This window comes from Diceros bicornis, chromosome 3 (assembly GCF_020826845.1).
Source record: "Diceros bicornis minor isolate mBicDic1 chromosome 3, mDicBic1.mat.cur, whole genome shotgun sequence".
NCBI classification, from domain to species: Eukaryota; Metazoa; Chordata; class Mammalia; order Perissodactyla; family Rhinocerotidae; genus Diceros; species Diceros bicornis.
In genome coordinates this window covers 33,147,363-33,172,581 of record NC_080742.1, presented here as the reverse complement: position 1 = coordinate 33,172,581, position 25,219 = coordinate 33,147,363, and the positions used below count along the sequence as shown (strand labels likewise).

Sequence of the window (25,219 nt, the reverse complement as noted above, 5' to 3'; positions counted from 1 at the left end):
TTTGATATAACAAGTAGAGAGAAAATCAATAGTTTACAGAAGACATTGAACAAATTTACCAAATAATTGACCTAATTCATATTTATAGAACACTCCACTGAACAACAGCAAAATACATATTCTTCTTAAGTACAAAATAAATTTTACCAAGGTTAACTATAATCTGGGCCACAAAACAAGTCTCTATAAACTTAAGAAGATTGAAATCATACACATTATGTTCTCTGGCCACAATAGAATCAAACTGGAGATCAATAACTAAAAGATATTTAGAAATTCCTCATATATCTGAAGAAAAAACAATATATTTCCAAACAACCCATGAGTATAAGAAGAAATCACAAAGATAATTAGAAAATATTTTGTGAATGAGAGCAAAAATGCAACATATCAGATATTTATAATGCATTTACAGCAGTGCTTAGAGGGAAATATATATTATTAAATGCTTTCACTAGAGAAGATGAAAGGTCTCAAATCAATTATCTAATCTTCCATCTTGACAAACTAGAAAAAGAAGAGCAAATTAAATCCCAAAGATGCAGAAGATATAAAATAATAAAAAGCAGAAATCAGTGAAATAAAAGACAGGAAAACAATAGGGAAAAAAACAATGAAACCAAAATCTATTTATTTAAAAAGATCAATAAAATTGAAAACCACTAGTCAGATTGATCAGGAAAAAAAGAGAAAACAAACAAATCATAATATCAAGAATCAAAGCAGGGATATCACTACAGATTCTACAGATATTAAAGTCATAACAAGGGAATGCTATGAACAAATTTAGCCAATAAATTAAACTAGATAGATAAAATGGGTTTCTTGAGAGATATATACTAGCAAAGTCACTGAAGAAGAAAGAGATAATGTAAATATCCGTATTTAAGTAAGCACATTCTTAGTTAAAGAAATCTTGTCCCAAAGAAAAATCCAAGCCTAGATGCATTCACTTTTGATTTCTACCAAATATTTAAGGAAGAAATAATAACGATTCTAGAAACTCTTAGCAAAAATAGAAGAGGAGGGACCACTTCCCAACTCATTTTATGAGTACAGCATTACCACAATATCAAAATCACATAAAGAAATTACAAGGCAAAAAACCACAGACCAATATTCCTTTGTGAACAGAGACACAAATATCCTTTTAGAAATGTAGAAATTTGAATCCAACAACATATAAAAGGGGTAATCCACTATGACCAAATGGGGTTCATCACAGGAATGTAAGTATAACATTCAAAAATAATTAACGTAGCATACTGATTAAAAAGAAAAATCATGATCATTTAAATTAGATTCAGAAAAAGCATCTGGAAAAATTCAACACCCATTTAAAAAAAAAATCTCACAAACCAAAAATAAGAGAAAACTTAATCTGATAAAGGGCATCTATAAAATACCTGCAGCTAATATCATACTTTATGTGAAAGATTCAATGTCTTTGTGACCTTGGATTAGGCAAAGATGTCTTAGATAAGATATGATTTTAGAAATCATGCTTAAAGAAGAAAAAACTGAAAAAATATCCAAAAAAACCCAAAAATGCTTCATAAATGAAGGCAAAATAAAGCCACATTTATTCTTTATTTTTATTTTTTGTGAGAAAGATCAGCCCTGAGCTAACATCCGTGCTAATCCTCCTCTTTTTCCTGAGGAAGACCGGCTCTGAGCTAACATCTATTGCTGATCCTCCTCCTTTCTTTTCCCCAAAGCCCCAGTAGATAGTTGTATGTCACAGTTGCACATCCTTCTAGTTGCTGTATGTGGGATGCGGCCTCAGCATGGCCGGAGAAGCGGTGCATTGGTGCATGCCTGGGATCCGAACCTGGGCCGCCAGTAGCGGAGCACGTGCATTTAACTGCTAAGCCACGGGGCCTTAAAGCCACATTTAGACATACAAAAACCGAGGAAATCATTCTCTTGCAGAATCTTACTACTGGATATGCCAAAAGAAATTTCATTGGCTGAAGAGAGATGACACTAGATAGAAAACCCAGATCTCCAGAAAGAAATAAGAGGACCAGAAAAGAAAAATATGATGGTAAGTATTTTTAAAAACCTTTTAAAATTATCTTTATTTTATAAATACTTTTCCTTAAAAGACTATTCACTGAAGCAAAAATAATAGTACTGTGTTGTGGGAAGTAAAATGTGTATTATAGAAGTAAAATACATGACACCAAGGGAACAAAGGACAGACAGGGTAAATGGATTATTCTGTTACACGTTTTTTTTTGTGTGAAGTAGTATAATATCATTTAAAGCTAGTCTGTGATTAAACATTCATTTTGTATTTTTGTGAAACCACTAAAAATAATAGAGGTCAATAGATGAGATGTAATACAATACTAAAAATAACTTAATCCATCAAAAACAAGGCAAGAGAGGGGCCAGCCCTGTGGCATAGTGGTTAAGTTCAGTGTGTTCCATTTCAGAGGCCCAGGTTCACAGGTTTGGATCCTGGGCACAGACCTGCACCACTCATCAGCCACACTGTGGCAGCAACCCACATATAAAGTAGAAGAAGATTGGCGCAGATGTTAGCTCAAGGCTAATCTTCCTCAAGCAATAAGGAAAAAAAAAAATGAGGAAGATTAGCAACAGATATTAACTCAGGGCTAATCTTCTTCAGCAATAAAAAAAAAGGCATGAGAGGAAAACTATAAGAACAAAGAATAAATGAGACCAATAAAAAACAAATACCAGGGGCCAGCCCAGTGGCATAGTGGTTAAATTCGCATGCTCTGCTTTGGCGGCCTGGTGTTCGCTGGTTCAGATCCCGGGTGCAGACCTACACACCGCTCATCAAGCCATGCTGTGGCGGCGTCCCATATACAACAGAGAGGAAGATGGGCACAGATGTTAGCTCAGGGCTAATCTTCCTCAGCAAAAAGAGGAAGATTGGTAAAGGATGTTAGCTCAGGGCCGATCTTCCTCACAACAAAACAGAAAAAAAATACCAATACAAAAAAAATTCAACCATGCCAAAAATTATATTAACTGTACATGGACTAAACCCATAATTAAAAGGCAGAGACTGTTAGACTAGATAAAAGAAAAGAAGGACTCGACTTTAAGCTGTTTACAAAAAACACCCTTCAAATATAAAGAAACAGACAGATTAAAAGTAAAAGAGTGAGAATGACATTAGCCAAAATGGCAAAGAAAGGAACTCCAAATTCTGCCTCTCCATAAAAGCAATAAAAAACAGGGTAAAATTGTCAAAATCAACTCTTGTTCTTGAACTCTGGAAATTAACCAAAGACTTGCAGCAACTAGGGAAACACTGACTGAAGAAAAATGCTATTCTCAGAAAGAATAGTGAACTTTGTGGCATTTTAACTTACCCTAGTCCCAGCCCTCCTCCCTAGTCCTGCAGTGGCTCTGAAAATAACAGCTCGCATTCCTGGTACTGCAGGAAGCAGAAAGCATCTCATTCACAAAGAATTCTAATTATTTGTTCTGACCGGTATGGTGCCTCTGTGATAGACTAGCATAAAATACTTGTCTTTGTTTCCCCTAACTTGGATCTGGCACAGTGCCAAAGCTGCTTCCTGGGGGGTGGGGGGGGCATTTTCTGAAAATATTTACAAGCTAATATCTTAGTTGCTGCTGCCTGAGGTAATAAATAACAGGGCAAATATTAGACTAACCAAAAACTTGAGAGCACAGGCTAGGGAATGAGATGTCCGTAAGGGCTTTGAATAGCTCTGATATATTCCTGGGAGGCTGGAAGAACAAACACACATACTCAGAAATGTGCACATGCTCACGAAAGACCTGAGAAGACCCTAAGCTCTCACCTCCTGCTGACCTTGAGGCTCTGCAGAAACAGGAAGTGAAGGCTAATGGAGAATTGTAAACTGCCTGCCTGAATGGTGAAGGTGCACTTCAACATGCACTTGGCAAAAACTGGACAAGTTTTTTGATTCTAGGCACTTAAGGAAATCTCTGTCCAATCATTAGCTAAACATCAAATTAACAGAGACTTCAGGGGCCACACATGACACAGAATACAGACTGTACAGAATTAGTTCAGAAAATTCACTCAATAAACAACAACAATTACAATAAGCAGCAACAACAACAAATCCTGAGGAGAGGAGAAAATCTGATTTCCAGAGTAGCACATAACAATATTATAATTACTGGGTGCCAATTAATGTTACAATTACTGGGTATATTACAATACCCAGTTTTCAACAACAAAAAAGTACACATGCAAAGAAACAACAAAGTATGGCATATACATAGGAAAAAAAGAAATCAGTAGAAACCATACCAGAGAAAGCCCAGATATTGGATGTTCTAGACAAAGACTTTAAACCAGCTATTATAAATATGCTCAATGAATTAAAGGAAACTATGTCTAAAGAACTAAAGGAAAGTATGAGAATGATGTCTCACCAAATAGAGAATATCAATAGACAGAAATTATTTAAAAAATAGAAATTTTGGAGTTGAAAAGCACAATAACTAAAATGAAAATTTTGCTAGAGAAACTCAATAGCAGATTTGAAATGTCAGAAGAAAGAATAAGCAAATGTGAAGAAGGGTCAATTAAAATTATGCAGTCTGAAGAACAAAAAGGAAAAACATGGGCAAAAATTGAACAGAGACCTGTGGTACACCATCATACATGCCAAAATACACATAATGAAAGTTCCAGAAGGAGAAGAGACAGAGAAAGAGCAGAAAGAATACTTGAAGAAATAATGGGTGAAAACTGCCCAAATTTGATGAAAAACATTAATCTACACATTCAAGAAGCTCCATGAATCCAAGTAGGACAAACTCAAAGAGATCCACACCTAAACACATAATCAAACTGTCAAAAGCCAAAGCCAGTGAAGGAATCTTGAAAGCTATAAGAGAGAAGCTACTTATCATATGCAAAAGATCCTACATAAAATTAACAGCTGATGTCTTATCTGGAAATATAAAGACCAAAAGGCAGTAGGATGAGATATTCAAAGTGCTGAAAGAAAAAAATAAAAACTTCAATGAAAAATTCCACTTCAGACAAAATTATTCTTCAAAAATGAAGGAGAAATTAACATTCCCAGATAAGCAAAAACGGAAAGTTTGTCACTAGCAGACCTGCCCTACAACAAATGCTAAAGGGAGTCCTTCAGGCTGAAATGAAAAGATACTAGAGGGAAATTTCATAATAACAAAAGGGTCAGTTTATCAAGAAGATTTAATAAACCAAATATGTATATAGTAACAGAGCCTCAAAATGCATGAATAAAAATGGAGAGAATTAAAGGATAAATTCACAACCATAGCTGAATATTTTAACATCTCCTTCTCAGTAATTGATAGAACACATAGAAAAGAATCAGTAAGATTATAGAAGATTGAAACAATATTCTCAGCCAATTTAATCTATTTGACATTTTTAGAACCACATACCCAAAATCTGAAGAATTTACATTCTTTTTAAATGCACGTGGAACATTGACCAAGTGGCTGTGTTGAGAAGGGACTGAAGATGTCAAAGATAGAAGCAGAGAGATCAGTTAGGAGATTATTGCAAGCGTTCATGAGACAGATGATGATGGCTTGGGCTACGAGGGTGATATGTATATGTACTTAGTTCTGGCCACTTCTCCTTCCACACAAAGTAGATGACTAGGTGTGCAACTCACAGCTCTGTCTATTGGAAAGATTTTCCTTCTGTCTTTCAAGGTCACCCTTTAATATGGCTATAATTTAGCTGTTATCCATTTTCAACTTTAAGCCGCAAACCAAGCCAACCCATGTACAAGCCGGGCTCTGATCTTTTCCTGTTTTTTCAGCTGGTCATACAGAACTCACCCTCCCCACATATGACCATATAGGTAAGCATGGGAAAGGATGCTGATAAAATCCTGTTGGGTGACATTGGGCTTCTGGGCTACTTGCTCATGCAGCTTACTCTTGTCTCTGGTGATGCTCAGATGTACATCCTGGATGCACAATTTCCATTTTACAAGGGATTTCTGCTGGATCTGTCCAACTTTATGACTTGGTGAGGCTGACAGGACTCAACTTATAATGGGCTGTTTGGATGTCTGGTATCTTCATATCCCATGGTGAAGAGCTCTGTTTCTACCAACACCCAGTAACATGCCAGGAGCATTTCTCAAAAGTCACATAATTCTTTGCTTCAGCTAGCATGGCCTTCCTTCAGATCGCCATGGGCCACCATTGTAATTTCCCTACTGGGGCTTTCCACAAGTTCCATACCACATCTTTTCCCACCATTGATACCTCTAATACCGTAGCATCTGCTGATTGGATGGCCCAAGCAGTAGAGCTCCTTGCACTGCAGTTTGGACCTGCTGCAGTGCAAGACCTGCAAAGTCTTTCCCATTCTGAGCCCCACTCAAAGCTGTGCATGCTCCCTGGTATATAGAACAGAGCAGTAATTTTAGATACGGAACATGTTGCTTTCAGAACTCAAAGAGGCCTACCAAGTGCTGTGCTTCCTCTTTGTGTTGAAAGTTCTAAGCTCTAGCAATTTGTCTTTTACTTTGGAGGGGATATCCCAGCATGCTCCTAACCACTGGATTCCTAAAAATTCCACTGAAGTAGCAGGTCCCCAAATCTTCCTTGAATTTATTTCCCACCCTCTGGAGTATATATATCTCACCAAAACTTCTGGTGCATTAATTTACTGTTGCTTATCCTGCCTAATCATTGTGATGCCATTGATGTAATGGATTAGTGTAATGTTCTGTGGATGTTCAGGCAGTCCAGACCTCTTTGGAGTATGACAGAGGATGAGAGGTTAATATAGCCCTGAGGCAAACTAAGAATGAGTACTGTTGTCCTTCCCACATACGGGTAAACTGTTTCTGATCTTATTATATGGTTGGAATGAAAAAGAATGCATTATCAATCAGTAGCCACATATCATGTACCAGAGGCCTTATTAATCTGTTCCAAGAAAGATATCACATATGGCACAGCAGCCATGATCAGAGGTCCTACTTGGTTAAACTTGCAGTACTCTTCAGTTATTCTACAAGATCCAGCTAGTTTATGAAGGGGCTGGACTGGCGTATTAAATGGATGTATTATAGGGACCACCACTCTGATCTTTTAGGACTTGAAGAATGTCACTAATCTCTGCCATCCTCCTACCCGTACCCTGAGATGTAATATTGGGTTTTATTTACCATCTTGGCAGGAGCAGGGAGTATGGCAGTTTCATAGATCTCCACTTGGCCTTCCCGTCTATATAGCTCTTACCCCAGAGGCCAGGGACCCAATACCAAGTATATCAATTCTAATTGAAAACTCAGAGATCGGGGAAACATTCACTGTGTGGGTCCATAGACTTAATGAGCCCTTTGTGACCTAGAGTGTAGTAAGGACTTCATTATGTTACCTGATCACAAGTTACCACTCTAACTGGGGGACAATGATGCAGCTTTGGGTTTCAATCTGAACTCAGACCCTATATCCAGTAGTCCTCAAAGTATCTGGATTTTTCTCCTTCTGCATTGTACATTCACCTGAATAAATGGCCATAGGTCCCTTTGGGAAAAGACTGAGGGCATCATCACCACATATGTTTGCCGTGGTGTCCTTCCTCCTACAAGCTAGACAGCTCTTCAGTCCATGGGTTCTGGATGGGAAAACTGGCTCAGGTCTGGGTATGAGCAGAGGATTGTGATTTTCTATTGAGGCAACTGCCTGCAGCCTCCTGCTCCTCCATTCTTGCTTTTATGTTTTTGTTTATAGATGTTAAGAAACACCGTTTCGGCTGCCTGTCTGTTTTGCCCCTACGGAGGCCATATTCTATTAATGATTCCCATAATTCCCCATGGGTAAAGCCTCCTGGGCTGCTCCTTTGAGCTAGCTGGCCATTACGATAGTTGTGGCTTCCTCGCTTCTGGTGGTTAACTGCCACCACCTAGTCACTATTACTCTGGAGCCTCATCATCCCCTTAGATAGTAACAAGCCCTGCTCTGTGACTCTCTCCTACTATAGGCCCTGGCCTGCAGAGGAGGCCACCACTAAAATTCCTGGGGATGCTTATGCCTCTCTCAGTAGCTCACTACTAATGGCTTTGGTGAAGGGTGTGTATGCTGGGCACTCCTATGTAACATAACTCTTGGATGAGCCTTCCAGCCGCACATAATATATCCATTCTAACATATCCGCTTCCCTCAACCTCTTTATTCCTAGCTATATTATCAGGGCAACTCAGACATTTGTCACTTCATTAAGTGTAGGCTACAGCTTTTCCAGACTTCTAAGGGCCACTGTAACAGCCACTCTACCCCCTGGGGTCCTTACCAGAGTACAAAATCACATATCCCAAAAAAGTTCCTCAAAGTCAATGAATTTTTGCCTATCCAGTCTTACATTCTGGCCCGCTTAATCAAACTCGTCAAAATCCAATCCCTGTGCTACTCCCCTGACCCCTAATGGTACATGCTAATTGTTACAACACTATTGGTGTTCAGTCTCTTTACTTCCTTATCAGGGCCAGCATGTCCCCAGCCAGGGTATATTGGGAGAGCCATCTGACAGTGATGTTGGTCTGAGCCTGAGAAAGAGAGAGGGAAAGGTAGGAAAAAAGGAGAGGAGGGAGAGAGAAAGGGAGGGCGAGAAAGGGAGGAAGGGAGGGAGGAAGGAAGATTAGTCTTGGACTGCAGCACAGTTCTAAGAATGTTTTAGCAATGCTGACAGGGAGCCCTTGAGTCAGTTACCTCTCAGAGAAGTCCTGCGTCTCCCAGGGACAAGCCTGCCTACGCATCCCTGTCATGCTCAGTCTTGGCTGGGAGCAGCCTGTGGGAAGCCTGGCCTTGGTCAAACATGGTGATAGGTTTCCGAGTAAAGCAGCTGGAGCCGTCAGTCAGTTGTGCTCTCTGCAATAGGAGATCTGAGAGGCAAATTTTCATGGTCACCACATTCCATCTGGGACATCAGCTGGGATGACGTACACGGCTGTGGGCTGGCTGGGTATCTCTCTCTATCCGCATGGCCACGCCATGTTCAGCTTGGGCCTCTGTATGGCATGGAGGTCTCAGGGTAGTTGTACTTCTTACACAGTGGCTCAGGGGGACCAAGAGTGAGTATGCCAAGAGACCTAGAAGGAAGCTATAAGTGTTCGTATGCCATAGCATCACTTCCCCCATATTCTGTCAGCTACACAAGGTCAGCCCAGATTCAACTCGGGTTGGCACTACTCAAGAAGTGGGAGACTGTCTTGGAGACCAGCTCCCACAGTGGGATACATACATATTTAGACTCCTCTTGTAATTCTTCATGTGCTTACTACAAGTGACTCTGGCCTTTGCAGTTTTCATAGTCGTCTGCTGAATAGAAACAAAGTATTCAGCGTTTGCTCTATAATAGCAACTCGTGGGTTACTGATTTATTCTTGGTCCTTTACTGTATGCTTAAGAAACTTTTTTCCCCAGCACTTTTTATTAGATTGCTTTTAAACCTATTTAAGACACATTTTATCTTTACAAATTTAATTTCTGTTTGTTTTTACAAAGAATTTCAATATCTATAGGGCACTTAAAGCATTATCATTATTTTAAAAATAGAAATCTCACAGTTCAAGGACTCCCTCTCAACAAAGCACCATGGAACTTTTCCTAAAAAGCTGAAAGCCTGTCTTCAAATGTTTTTCATGACTCAACCACTATTTATTTAAATTTTCTCTAGGCATGAAATGACTTTTTGAAAAAAATTTTCTATTAAAGTTGTTTATAGACATGTTTCCTGGTCCAATAGTAATAAACAAACATAATTTTCTGTTGTAAATAATAACAATAAAAAACACCAAAATGTGTAGAGCATTTGGTATTTGTTCATCTTACCCTGTTTTTCTTACTCCAACATTTGAGATAGTCTTTGGGCCTGAGTGGCTCTGGTAAAGGAGCTAAGGGAGAGTGTTCCAAAAAACCAGAGTCTTGGTTTAAATCCAGCCACGTTGGCTGTCTGTCAATTCATTATCAATTCTTAATATGACCCTACTGTATCTCCCCCACTCCCTGTGACAGAATTCTAATCAGGCTTTCCCCAAGCAAAGGATTTATCCACGCTGGTGCAGACCTGGTTTGGAACATTTTATTGGCAATACTGGTATCATATTTAGGAACCACAGAGTTTTGTCAGACTGTGTTAGCTTGAATGACAAGTATCAATGGTCAACTATATTTGAAATATTGTTAAAGTACCTAGAAATAATAGGCATTAAAATTAATTCCGTTCACTGCCAAAAACCTCTAAAGATTTCATGTCCTCAGTGGAACCGGCATACTGTAATTGTTATTTGGAACTTAATGTAACCTCAACAGCAGCAGAGAGACAATACAGTCCTCTCATTATGCACATGCTCTAGGATCGTTTATTTTAATGCTTTCAAATAAATATGTTCCATGCAGCACACCACAATAAATAAGGAGCAGCAATGTTCTTCTAGTAAATCCATTCATAATGTGAGTCACCATGTAAAACACCACATCTCAAGTCTTTGGCCCTGTACCATATCATGAAGCACACCACATCTGTACCTAATCATATCTGGCTTCATATGGATTTAATAGGACTATGCCAGAAGTGCATGTAAGCACAAATTTAACCAGAGGTTTCCAGCTATTAAATACAGCTTCTAAGTAGTTAAAAGGCAACAACTAAACCCATAAAGGTTCCCCCCCACATTTTTGAGACAGAAATATAAAGATAGAAATGCTCTGGTGAATTTCAGGTCGGTGGCGAGCAGGCTGGGATACATTTAGAATACTTGAAGCAAAGCTGGCACAATATGGCACCCAAAATGTCACGGCAATACTGATGCTGAATGGACACGAGTACGAGCAGAACTGATGACTGCAGATGCTGAGCTCTAGATGGTGAAGGTGGGGGTGGGGGTGGGGGCGGCTCATTTCCACTAGGCAGATAACTCAACGGTGCCTTCTTCCTCGCTATCAGCTCTGTTAGCACGAATCTCCACAAGGGTCCTGGCAAATCGGGTCCATTCATCATTGTGGGGAACTGCAAGCTGCAAAGCAAATTAATGGAAAATGGTGAACAAAACGTCTTTTATGTCTGAAAGCCTTGAAGCCTGCATGACCGTTCCTACTGAAGCAGACCTTTCCCTGGGAATGTAAAGGGAACCAGATCTTCTTTGAATCAGTTAGATCCCCAAAGCGTTGCTCTTATACTGACAACTTAAGAGAACACATAATGTCACTCTCAGAAGCAAATTCACTCGTGGAATTTATAAAATTTTAAAAACTTAATGTAAACTATACAATTACAGTAGCCACGTTAAAGCACTTTCAGCAATGAAAATTCATCATAAGACCAGACTTCCAGTGAACACAGCAAATAAAAACTGCATTATTGGTTAGGATTTTGAAATAACTCTAGTATTGTCTTTCTAAGTCAATGCTATTGATCCTTGTTTTAAAGTGTTGCTAATGTGCCAACATGCATGACAAAAGTATAGCTTACATATACAAAGAAGTCTTACTACTATGAAACAATGCTTTGGCTTTTTCAGCAAGAGCTTATATGATGATACCTATGAATAATAGTAATAGTAGCTAACATTTACCAAGAGTTCTAAGCACTTGACATGTATTAACTCATTCCTCACAACAATCCTATGTAGGGTAGTACTAGTATTTCCATTTTACAGAAGAAATCAAGGCACAGAAAGATTAAATCATCTTACCAAGGTTGCATTGCTAGTAAATATCAGTGCTAATGTTGTCTGGTTTCAGTATCTGCATCCTCCATATAGCCAGTATGCTATGCTGATTCACCAAAAAAAAGGGATTTATAAAATTTCCCAAATAATATCTTCTGTGCACGATTCAGTGACGAGAAAATTAACCCCACTCAATACAAATTGCATGTATAAATTTTTGTTAGTTGATTTAAAGGATAATGATTTCTCTACATAGCTTCCAAAAATGAATTGCTTAAAGATATCATGCAAGTGTTTGGAATAAAAAGGAGAATGATTTGAAGATGAGAAGCAGGATCAAGTAGAAGTCTGAATGGTTTTCATGTAGAATAAGATTGATTTAGAGTGTAGAGCCATTTTCTAAGAGGGTTACCCTATAAGATGGTATACTCCACCTACAGCTACCAGTGCTACACATGCTACCCACATAATCTATAAACATTAACAACATACATTCGTCCCAATCAATATATATTTTTAAAAACAGAAGCAAATAAATCTAAGCTTTGCAATCATTTCTATCCCTGAAAAATTACCTATTATACACGCCAAATGAGTAGAACTTTACATTTTTATTATAGGGAATGATATCTCAGATACTAGCTGTCCAAGACAACTTATTGGAGAGTGGCATTATCATTCTACAAATCTAGCCCACAATTTGTGTTCTAGTTCTAAGGTTAAATGTTTTAAGAATATAATGCTGGAAATAAAAAAAGGTGAGAAAGTAAGTTCTAGTTATTTTGAGAAGTGCAGTACCAATAAGAATTCTCTTGTAGTCATATGAATGAGTTTTTGAATGGTTAAATACTTCCCTAGTTATTGAAATGAATTCAAATTTCTTTTCAGGCAGTGACATAAGTCCACAGTCATATTGAATGACACTGTTACCCCTCCGCCCAGTCCATTTTCCCTACTTTCAGCTCGTCTCCTACGTTCCACTATTCTTTATTTTTCTCTTCAATTTTAGAAAAGACTGCCCTGGAAAAATGAGGTTCTCGAAATAAATGATACCAAAGAACTAACAAAAAGCATAAGCGGCAAAGGATTGGTATCATATTTTTCTGAAAGAATAGGTCGACTGTTCCTTTTCTTTCCTCCAGCTCCTGACCAAGTCCTTCCAAAAAGAACCACAAAACAAAAGCCCAAGAGGAAACAAAAGCCAATCACGCTAACATATTTATAACTTTTTCTCATAGAAGGTGAGAATCAAGCTAAAGCTAAAGCACTTCATAACTTCATATAACTTTAAATATTGGAAAACAGCAGGTCTCACCAATAATACATAAAGAGCAATATACGCTAGGCGTTTTGCTCCTAAACATAACACTATATTATTGGTTAAAATGGTACAAGTTTAAGTTAACATATGATGCCATACGTAATGTTTTATTGATATCAATATATAGAAATTATATACTAAAACAAGAAAATAGGTAAATATGTTTACATGTAGTAGTTTCATGTAGTAATAATGGCAAGACTGTTAAGAAATGACATTAATAAAGATTGTGAAACATTAAAGTTTGAATCTGTGCCCAGATACAGTTTGGGACAGAATCGAGTATCATTTATGACATACAAAATTGCACATCTAACTTTTCAAAAATAAATTTTATTAAATTTCAGTGCTTCTGATAAACAAACAAAAATACCCTACACTGGCACTACATTTGACCTTTTCCACAGGGGTGGGAATAACAGTACTACAATACCAACACTTGTCCTTAAAAAGGTTTCACAGTATTCTAACATATTTAGTCCTCTTTTTGATCTGTGAAAGTTTCATTTAGGTTGGGAAAAATATTAGAAGTTTGTTTTTATAAAAAACTTGTTCTGCCAAGTATTTTCCTCTCTAGAATACCATAAACTTCATAGAAATGTTAGTTTGCTTTGCCTCAAAAAAAAATTCTAGATAAAAATACAATTGCTTCTAGAAACTTAAATTTACCCACCTCATCCTATTACACACTTTTGCATCTAGTTTGACTATAAAAATAACCCAAGACAATTGTAATGTTAGATTTAGAAGGTGAACTGCAGACTGCCCCATTTTTAGAATTAAATATCACCATCAGGAAGCACTTTAAGTATAATCTGAGCTTGAATGTGTGAATGTGTATTCACAGGTTGTTTCCAAACCCAAAGTAATAATTTTTGGCATTTGAATTACTTGTAGGTAAGACCAAACAGGTGCTCTTATAAACAAGAAGACCGCTCTTTCATTCTACACCTTTGGCTGCACACAGCATCTGTTTGGCCCGAACTGTCCTTAGTCTTAGCAGTTCCTGACTCTTCTCACCTGGTACTCTTTGATTAGAAATGGCTACAAAGGAGCCTCATGAGCATAAATGCATCTGAGACTTTCAATCCGACAATACCTTAATCATTAAGTAGGAAAAATCTTTGCTCATGTTTCTTAAAGAAAAAGATTGCTCTCATGTCCTTCTAGCATGCAAATTTATTCAATCAGCATGGACTGAGTACCAACTGTATGCCAGGCTCTAGGCTCGGGATTAAAGATATAGCAGTGAATCATTTTGGCATATGACAACTATGAAATACAGACAAAAATTAATTACCATGTTTTCTTAGGTCAAAATGTGTGAGTACTGCCACAGTTTTTTTTTTTTTTTAAACTTCACTGACACTCAAAAAGTGAATAGCCTAAAATTTACCTTCTTACAGTGACAACTGTAACATTTCCTGGTATGTGTTGTGTGTCAACCAAGTAGCAGGGAAGCAAATGGCATGTTAATGACATGGCTTCAGCATCTTTTCAAGTTTTTATCAAGGCATTAAAGGCAAAATCTAGAGCATCACTATGGATTTTTTTCCCCCTGAAAATAATAGTTTAGAATAATTTTCAAACAATTTGCATTTGTGATAGGAAAAACATTCACAAATTTCTAATGGTGATGAATAATTTCAGTCAATTAATTTCAATCAAAAAAATATATGAGAAGCACTGTGAAGGAAATAGCCCGTAGTTATATCAAGAGAATGCCAGAGAGAAAGACTTGTAAAAATTGTCCAGTATTGTACTGAATCGAAGTGGATCTGGAAACATTTTCTGTCTTCAGATTCATCCACTGAAATCCACATCCCAGGTCAGGAATGACTCAGATTTTCCCACTGCTTCATAAACAGAGTTCAGCAATAGCCAGTTCACCTTCTGTTAGATGACTGTTTTCTAATTTTTTGCTAAATTTATAAAGCATTTTTATGCCCAAAGCACTCAGGGCTCTGATTCCCGAGATAATAAAATCTTAGCTCTAAGATTGACTACCTTTTATAGATATGAGATGGCCCTACTTTTACAGCTGAGGGAACTAAGGCCAAAGGTAGTTTCTGAGGTAGCAATTTGCCCATAAGGAGGAGGTAAAATGAATCTCAGATTTGGACAGGAGACATAAGTCCTGCTCTCATGTCGGTTACTGGCAATGGTCAGGCACTTAACCTCTCATTGCCTCGATTGTAAAATGAGGATGATGGTGTCTGACCATCAACAGAGATGTGGAGAGGAGGAGAAAGGTAATCCAAGTGAAGAAAGTACTATGAGTTCATCAAGGAATAGTCATGCACTCTTTTTCTTTAAACTGTCACTCAGATTGAAAGCCTTCCTAAAAATGATATGTAAGTGGCATACATATCAATTCTATACCATTTTTGTAGTTTTGTTTTTGTTTTTTTTTTAAGAATTAAATCTGATGATTACTATGTAAAGACATTAAGGAACAGGGTACCTCTCTTTAGCAGGCAGGGAACAGAAGTACAGGGAGCTAAATGATTTGCTAAAGTCCACGTAACTTTCACATGTTACTGTGGGGCAGTCAGGAGCCTCACCCCTTTAAGAAATGCCTGCATACCAAGGCAGAATGGCAGGCGGGAAATGTGTTTTGAATCACCTGCAAAAAGAGTCTAAAGATTGCGTTTTTAATCTTCTAAGATTCTTGGGAGACAAAAGGTCAAAAATAAAAAACAGAAGTCCAAAAGTTATGGATAAATTCATAAAAATGGATCATTTTAGTTCTCTCCCACCCCCACTGTCAGCGGCTGTGTCCTGGATCTGCCCTTTCCCATTTTACCTGCCTGAGTGGACTGGAGGGTGCTTCTGGACCCAGCCCCCCAACACCCTGAAATAACACATCTGTCTAATCACTGGGCGTCTTGGCTTCCTGCGCACTTTAAGGAAGGTGTAGATTGCAGAATCAGTAGATTTTGAGAATGGAGCCAGGGTTGACTTTTTTCCACCTCACATATCAGCCACATCATGATTTCTTTCCCAGCTCTGCCGCTTATTTGCTGTGTGTCTTTAGGAAATTTATGTTTTAACATTTCTGATCTTCACTTCCTCATTTGTGAGGAAGGAATTTTGAGACTTGACTCCCAGGACTGTTGTGAATATTAAACAAGACAAAAAACTATAACAAGCTTAGCACAGTGCTTGGCACATTATAAACCCTGAATAAATGATGTTGTTTTTCCTCTTCTTCCTTCTTAATGCACCTTCCCCCTCCTCCAATTTTTTTTACTTCCTTCCCGTTTTCTTTCTTCCATTTTCTTCTTTTCATCTAGATAGAGCTACATTTTTTTAGAATTATGCCTTATATTTTATCACATTTGATGTCTTAAAAACCTACACAAATCATTTCCTAAATAGTTACACTTTTAAAAATAGCTCACTTTCATGAGCCGAGTGTCCGGAAAGGGTTCTTTCAGATCCCAAGAAAAATTCTGCCAGAGTACTTTTTATTGCTCATTTAAAAAATCAAGTTGGAAGTCTAATTATTCCTTATAAATATACACATATGTATACATATACATACATATTTTTTATTTTTCAAATATGCCCATTACAGCTTTATCTAGCTATTTCCTTGTTATGGCACTTTCTACAGTGGGAGTCTGCATTTTTAGCTCGTCAGGCTTTGTAACCGCTGAACATGCTGTTATAAAAATCAAATGACTTTTTATAACCAGGGTTAAACACACAAATATCATTTATGTGTCCCTTTTTATAAGTACATGGCTAACCATTTTGAATAGTCCTCAGTCAAGCCTCCCTCATTTGTTAGTAATTTTAAAGGGTTTATAGTACCCAGCAGCTGATTTAAATATAGCTGCACTACCTGCAGTAACTCCTACCAGCCCAATGCTATACTTTTTATGGTAAAAATATCTGTCTCAGGCATCGCTTAGTATAAAAGTAGATTAATTAAAAAAAAATCTTGGATAATTAAGACATTAGAGAAGTATTCTATAATTTCAGTTTGGTTTCTCAGATACATTAAGCATGGCAAACAAATTAAAATGAGTAGGACTCTAGGTTTCAGGATAAATATTCCACGGATGTGTGGTTCATCAGCATCTTTGCAATCTTTCAATTAAATGGAGTCATTAAAAAAAAGTCTGGGGTGATTATGTTAACCATTGATTCCAAACAGATACACGACAATTCATCTCCTGTATTAACCTACAAATTAAAGTTTTCTGTTAAAAAGATATCTTACAAATTACCTTTTCACTTTAAATATGCATTGATTTTTTTTTTATTAATGCATTTACAGAAACCCTGGAAGCATACATCAGTTTCCACAGAAGGACTGCTAAACTCCTCTAAGCTCTAAAAGCTTTTAAAAAGTACAATTATTAATGGCACCCCAATTCATGAGATTGTGGATTTACTAGTATACAAATACACGTTTGTGTTCAGAGGGAGCCTATATTTTTTAGGACAATTCTTGTTGCCACACACACAGATGGAAGCAAAGTGGGAGGTAATAAGCAATGAAACAGCCGCTGGAACAACCAAGCACACTCGTTTCACATAAATGCAGCTCCACTGTATTTAACTCTCGGGAGAGACTAGCATCACTGGTAACAATGGATGAAACCACAGACCGAAATTCCAAGCCAGAATGCAGTATACAGAGGGTGTAAATATACAACAGTGTTCTACCACAAAAAGATATACTGTGTGGTAACTTAGTATTTACAGCAGTTTTAGAGAAGTCCAGAAAGTGGAAGTTACATTAGCCTCCATTCTGTAACGTCTGCTATTACCGGTCAGTAGGTTAAAATTTCTGTGAAATTTAGCAGCACGCTAACCTACAGTAGTCTGATGATACCTAACTATTTTTGATTAAGAAAGACAGCATTTCTTTTATCTGAAAATCCCGTCTAAGGGAACTCGCATCCACCCATGAAGTTTGAGATTTCTCTGCAAAAGTTCTTTTCCTAGTATCTTTAAATGAGTGGTTGACTTTTATAGCATGTTTGTTAGAACAACACTTTTAAAAAATCCATTACCACCTAATGAAGGAAAGAAATAAAGATAGAACATAAAAGTCAAAAGTAAATAGTAGCAAATATGGGTCTATATCAATTTCAATAAACCAGTAAACACTGAAGAAAATAATCACTTATTTTAAACATTATTCTTAAAAAACGAACATTTTAAAATATTCTTCATGTTAAAATTTAGCATTATAGGAAGCATGACAAAATTCTGAAGTTTTTACCTGTGGAGGAAAAAGATATCAAACAGCTGAAGAAAGAGTTAATTCACTAAGGCCTAAAGATGACCTTGTTCATATTTGTATTAAAATCTTATCCTCCTTTCTTCAGAAATCTTTTAAGCATTATTTTTTCTGTTATTTGGAACAATCTATCTCTCTGTCCAAAAGATGGAAAAAAATGCTAAAAACATTGGCTGATGGGCAATAATGGAAAATAACTTTTTAAACTTCTATTACCGCTCTTTTTCCATAACAGAAAAGATCAAGAAAAATGACAAGGAAACGAAAAAGCATGTGCTTCTCAAGCTGATCTGTCATATTAGCTGACTAAACATATATCTCTTCTCTTCCTGATATCATTAACTATAGGTTTTCTAGTAAATTCCTAGCAACCATTGCATCTAAGCAGTTTTGACAAAAAGAAGGCTTGTTGCTAAACACCTTAAAAACATTTACCAAGGTAATAAAAGAAATGTCATTCCCTCCTACTGAATGTTTGGGCATAAAAGGTATTTTTATAATGTAGCTCATGATTTACCATATCTATAGTGTCCAAAAAAAGCACAATGAAAAGGAAGCATTTTTCCAGTGGTTTGACAACTATTTGAATCAACTGTTAGGCTTTCATTACACTAGTGGCCAATTGCTCACTTTTAAAAGCACAGGAAGGGAGAGGGACCAGGATAGAGACTGAGGAGGAAGAACAGCACTCTTTTCTAAATATATTTTATAGTTAAATGTTAGGACTATTTTTTCCTGACCATCAATCTATAGCCAATTTGCAGGCTGCACTCGGAATGCTCCACACAATTCAACTTTCCCTTAACCGTCAACTTCACATGTGCAACATTCATTCACGCAAATATTCATTGAGTGCCTATTATGTGTCAGGCACTGTGCTCGGCTAGGTTATCCTGTCCAAATGGACAATGTCAAGTATCTACATTGTGCATGTTTCTGTGCACGTGGCACCCTAACAACGAGTAAACCTCTACTGAGGAACGTGATTAAAGAAAGGAGGGAAGCCAAACTGAATTTTTTTTTCCAAGTCAAAAGGGTGGCTAGTCTTTAGGACACCAGAAGGTTTCACTTTTTACCTAAGGGTCCTTAATGCTGAAACAAATAAAAAAAAAGATTTCATCGAAATGTTGAGAAACTATTGGCTTGCCATGAGGAGAAAGATCTTAGGGAATGGACCACTAATCAGTTTATCTACCAGTAAGACTGCAAAACTTCTTCTACAATGTTAAGCTTTGATATTCCCTAAATGATAAATAATTCATGTTTTAAAATGTAAAAGATGTTCTGATAGCTGACAGTCTCAAAAATTCATGCAAACCTTCCTGGAAAGTAGAATATAATGATTCATTCACTGCCTCACTTTGCAAGTCCAACCTATATGGCATATAAATATTTACACATACACATGCATAAGCAGACATTTGATTTCATATTATATTTTAGATATACCAATAGTAGTACGCATACACGTGTAAGAAACAAATAACTCTCCGTTTCTATACAGGCCAGTGTTAATCTAGACTCCGATGCCTCGAGCAGCTTCATGCTCGGCTGGTCTAAGCTCTGATTTGAGGCTACTGTTCTAAGCAGTAATTTTTCAAGACGAAATTTAGCAGTTTTGAAATTCTAAAACTAAACACAATTTTGTCAGCCATAAAAAAAATTAACACTATAATTAACGACTGCTTCAGAATCCAAACTGCTATTGAAGATGACAGTTTGAAACCACAGAAGAATCATAAAAATGATTAATTATACAAACTGGTACTTGTTTCAGAAGGTTTATATTCATAGACCATTTATCACCAAAATGGGAATATATGAATTTCACTGAATATTGCAAATTACTACACACACATTAATTTGGTTTTTATAAAATTAGATATTAGGGTTTTCTTTTCATTGAATCAACTACTCCATAATACATAAAAGTCATAAGTATTTTCTTATCAATTCAGGAAAAAAAGTGGTTTGAAAAGATATTAATCCTATAAATCCATTTTTATAAACTAATGCTACCTGAATAAGCACACTATTTATATAATAATTAGTTTAATCATGGTCTTCTACATATATAATTATCAAAATGAAAGCCACTGCTACTACATTCACTATAAGATGAATAATTATAACATTAATTGAAATTAATAGCACTTTTTCTTTTCTTTTTTAAATTAAGCACTTTTCCTAGAAGAAATCAAGTTAATACTAAAATTACAATCATACATTTAACCAAATTATTTTATTTCAAATATATATAATTTATTATGACAAGGAAATGAATTAATATATTATTTTAAAGTAGCTTATTTTATATAATTATATTTATTAGCAACCCCAAATCTGCCCACACAAATATGCCTTCGTGCTTTTGACTTAACTGAATGGTGTTGTGGCTATGACAATAAAAATTCAGGTCAAAATGGAAAAGTCCAGTTGAAAATTGAGATGTTTTGTTTCTATGTCATCAAATATCTAGATGTTATCGACAGAATTTGGTATTTGGATCTTCAGTTTTTATCTGGATATTTGGCACCATGGAAGAATTTATGCCAAAGTCTTGTCTTTTCCATGGAGGGAAAACCAAAAGAAATGTTTTGCATCAGCTAAAGAAAATAGCATTGTTTATCCATTGAAGAACAAGTCAGTACTAGCAGACTTTCAGGCATCTAGCAACTTATGGCCACATTCACATAATGAGAAACACAAGTGTTTTGGGTGATTATAGCTGGACTTTGGTAAGCTGAGCCCAGCTCTTCTGGAGGCTGCCAAAGCTTAGCTACACTGTCAGGTTCATCACCACCAGGGAAGAATGGCCTTTATAAAGCACAATAATTAAATTGACTGATTTCAAATGCAGTTCTTTTTCATTAAGAAACTCTTATGTGAATTAACCCCCAAATTTCAGTTTAACTTCAAATTTTGTGTTCTGCACACCCCTTCCCCACAGAGTGGGGTTATCGATATTCAGGGCACAAACTCCTGGTGGAAAATTTATGTAGGCCCTGTCCTACTGGAAAACACAAAGTAGTTCCACACAGAAACAATTACTGCTGGGTGTAATCTACTTAAAAACCATAAATGTATTGTATTTATTTTGTGTCACTCAAATTCTTTTTAACTCCCAGAACTTCTAGTTTATCAGATGCTACTACATCGAACTGCTATTTAAAAGTACAAGAGAAATGGTTCATCGAATCTCTTTCCTTTTATTCTTATCCTAGCTGGCTACGAAAACTGTTTGAGGCACCTTTTAATAGTCTTTGTACATTACACCTTGGCCATCATTCTAAAGTACATTTCATAGGTCATCTTTCCTGCTGGGATTCCAAATAAACTTTTCATTCTAATTTGTGATTTCAGCTTTAAAATATACTCAAATAAACACTGAGTATATTTTACTGAATATACTGAAATTATGCTTTACGTTTTCAGCAGTTACATTTGATCTCTCATATTCACCTGCATTTTTCCTTTCCAAGAATTTTTCAAGGCCTTCTAATATATTAACAAATGTCAAATTTATTGTATTTATTGAAATTTGTAATAAAATGACTGCTATTCTTTTAGCCCCCAAATAGTCATATCAAACAAGCTATTTGAAATGTTGCCACAGTTCAGGGTTAAAATTTAAAGATGAATGCAAGTTTTCTCAGGTAATTAGTGAATGAGATACCAAACAAATAAAGTTAGGGTGATAAGACTGACTCATCTCCCAAATTACAGTTTTAAAGTTGCCATTTTACTTTTCAAATTCTATTTAAAGCTGAAAACAATTTTGGAATTTTATCATTTGACGACTGTAGACATATAATCAGGGATTTGAAACTTACGTGTATTTTTCACAACTGAAAACAAAATCTTCCCTGGAAGAGGTTAATGGAAAGAGAAATAATAGGAGGTGTAAGATAAACTGCTTCTTTGAAAACTGGAGCTACAAACAGCATTCTAGCTAATTCAGATAAGCAGCAAACATAGTTGTTAGGGGATATTTGTGACAGCCGCATCTGTGTGACAGCACTGAAGCATTAACAACGGCAACGGGCTTTCTATAAAACACATCTGCAAGAAAGACAGGTAGATAGGCTGACTATCAATCATCAGGACACGTGAATAATTCTATACTCACTGGCCCATGTGCTGTTCAAGTCAGCTCTGTATATATAGAGAAGCTTGCTATTCAGTAAAGGAGCCATGGCAGAGAGTAATTCTTATTTTTAATTCTTTAAAATATGTGTGTTTGCACATCATTAAAAAAATCCAACAATGATTAATAGCTCTCTACGAGTGTATTCTGAAGCAGAATACACTCAACATTTTCAGGTTATATTTGTAGTTAATTTATGACTTGTTATCTTACCCATGTTTCCGTTAATTGAATGGGATCATACAGCTCCAAAACAAACAGATTGCATCCCGTGGTTTGGAGAGAAAAATTCTCAAAACTTATTCAATAGCGAGACTCATTTTTAATTTAAGATCTTAGAAAATTTAAATGGTACACACAACCACTGTCTATTTAAGTAACTTTTAAGATGCACAAATAGAATAAAAATTATAGCCAAATAATAAAAGGGGTCTTCTCTGTCTGTCATTGAATTCACATAACTTCCATTTATGCTAATAGGAGTTAAGCACCTGCTCTGCAAAGAAAATAGACCCCTATGTGTGAAAATAAATGTGTACAGTATATTTTCCAGATACAATGCTGAAATGAAACAACCAAAAAGGTTTGCTATATAAACAAAGCATCATGTGGCCTACCTGAAAACATTGCTGTTTTATATTTTATCTCCTTAGTCACAGGCCCTGAGATATTACTCACGCCTTTGCCATTGAGATGTAAAAAAAAAGAAAAAAAAGAGATGGACAAACTCAATCTGGTGATTTTGGTGAGCTCATACACAGTCTTCTGTTTACCTCTTCAGAAGTTCATAATAAATTGCATCAGTAAATCTGGATTCAAGCCACTGCTCTCTGCCATCATCTTAAAAGTCATAGAGGATAACTGGACATAATGGAGGAGGGCACGATCGTGGGGGCACTGTGCTGGGACTCCCTGTGGCAGCTGCAGCCTCAGCTGGGACAGGAGATGAGACAGACGATTGTTAATGATGGTGACACCAGAGTCCCTCTCTACAGTGCCCTTCTGGTTGAGTGTCAGGTCTCACAGAACGCATGTCTAGCTGGGCTTGCATGAGGATGTCTCCACTGGTCGTCACAGAAGTCTCTTATCAGAGAGTTCCTGACAATGAGGTGACAGAGAAAGGCTGTCTCTCTCCACTCCACCTGTAGTAGGCATCATAGAGATCTTCCCCAAAACTCTATTATTCTTTCAGTTAAAATTATGATGTGATCAACACAGGGTTGTGGGGAGGTAAATTAGAATGTCCAGTGCAGTTTCAGCTCTATTTTTACAGGCTTCAGGATGTTTATAATGCAAAGCCATTGCTATTCTCATTCAACATTTTTAAAGTCTTAAGAAACAGTAGTTGTAAGAAGATCATACTGCATGTACTACATTTAAGCACATTTCTAAAGATTTTTCCTTCTTCCTAATGGTCTAGGTCAAGGCCAAAATTTTTCATTTCTGATTTGTGTCGTGAGTGGTATTAAGAGCAATACTCTTGTGGGCAGTATTGGCTACATAATTTGCAGGGCTCAGTGCAAAATGAAAATGTGGGGTGCTGTCCTGAAAAATTTCTTAACAACTGCAAGAGGATGACAGCAGAGCTTTAAACCAGGCTCAGGGCTCCTCTAAGCATAGGGCCCTACGAGACTGCACAGATTGCATAGCCATGGAGCCGACCTCACTCTTGGAATAGGATATTGGCACAAGATAGCCTGCGGCCCCCTCTTTTCTCCTCAGCCTAACCAAGGTCTCAGTCAAATCAACCATGAGAGAACAAACGTGAGGTGTCTTCTCGAAGACGGACACCTATTCAATGTACCGAGATCCCAAGGAAAATGGAATGACAGAGTGTACTCTAAAAACTACCATTTACTTTCTCATACAGATTGTATTATAAGGCTTATTTAAAAATGTTTCATCTTCTTTCCTAGAGGGTTCTACAAAGCAAAGTTTTCCATCCAAAGGCCGGCGTGACCTTGGTGGGGGGTTCAGTTTTAATGGGGACCAGAGGACCAATTTTGAATACAGATAATGGTAGCACAGTCTACTGGCAATTTGATCCTCAATGCCATATTTTTTCTCTTCCTCTATATTTTTTCTTTTTTAAATCGCTTCCTGCTCAAACCCCTTCCCTCTCGTCAGCCATGTACCAGGCTTAGATTTGACCTTAAATTCTAAATGGGCCAGCTTGCCATGAAGGCACTCTGTCTGGCTTTCTGCAGTTTAGGTGATTTGGAAGGCTGGGGAGGCTCTGTTTAGAGGGTGCTCTTCTCTTCTAAGTACGGTTATGCTCTGTCAGTTCTAGGCTGGTGAACAAGACAGTAGTAATTACAATAATGGCGGCATTTGCCCATGAAGTGATCTACTATCTCTCAGAGGTGGGCTTCAGCTAAGCTCAGCTGTAGGAAAGTCATCTTTCCTTTTAGTAAGTGGAGCCTCTACACAGTTGGTCTTCAGAGACTGAGAATAGGGTATTGAGCTGAGCAAAGAGAAACAGAAAAGCCCCCCTTTATTTTTACTCAGAAATAAATACAAGGTAAATTTGTAAATACCTTACAAAAATACTTAAGAAAAAAACTATAGTTGAAGACAAAACTATCTTGTTAAGTGTGAGTTTTTCTGAGCTATAGATTGCTTTGTATATGATCAAACAATACAGAAAGAACTGTTCAAATGTATAAGCCTATCCTGATTTTTGGTCATTCAGAGAAGGGCTTAATGATTATAATATTACCTCCTCTCAATAAAATAGTATATCCTTTTTTTTCTTGGTAGTGAATTTGTAGGGATAAACAACCTTACAAATTGTTTGACCTATTATATGTCACAGA

General features: G+C 36.9%; 1 protein-coding gene across 1 annotated transcript in view; it reads right to left on the bottom strand.

The window, feature by feature from the left end:
• Positions 1 to 10,078: 10,078 nt before the first annotated feature.
• The window catches only part of DYNC1I1 (dynein cytoplasmic 1 intermediate chain 1), a 262,800-nt gene continuing 247,659 nt past the window's right edge, over positions 10,079 to 25,219 (bottom strand). Inside the window, exon 15 of the mRNA XM_058525886.1 lies at positions 10,079 to 11,021. Coding sequence (XP_058381869.1) covers positions 10,911 to 11,021 — 111 coding nt within the window. The 3' untranslated portion in view covers positions 10,079 to 10,910. The remainder of the gene's footprint in view (positions 11,022 to 25,219) is intronic.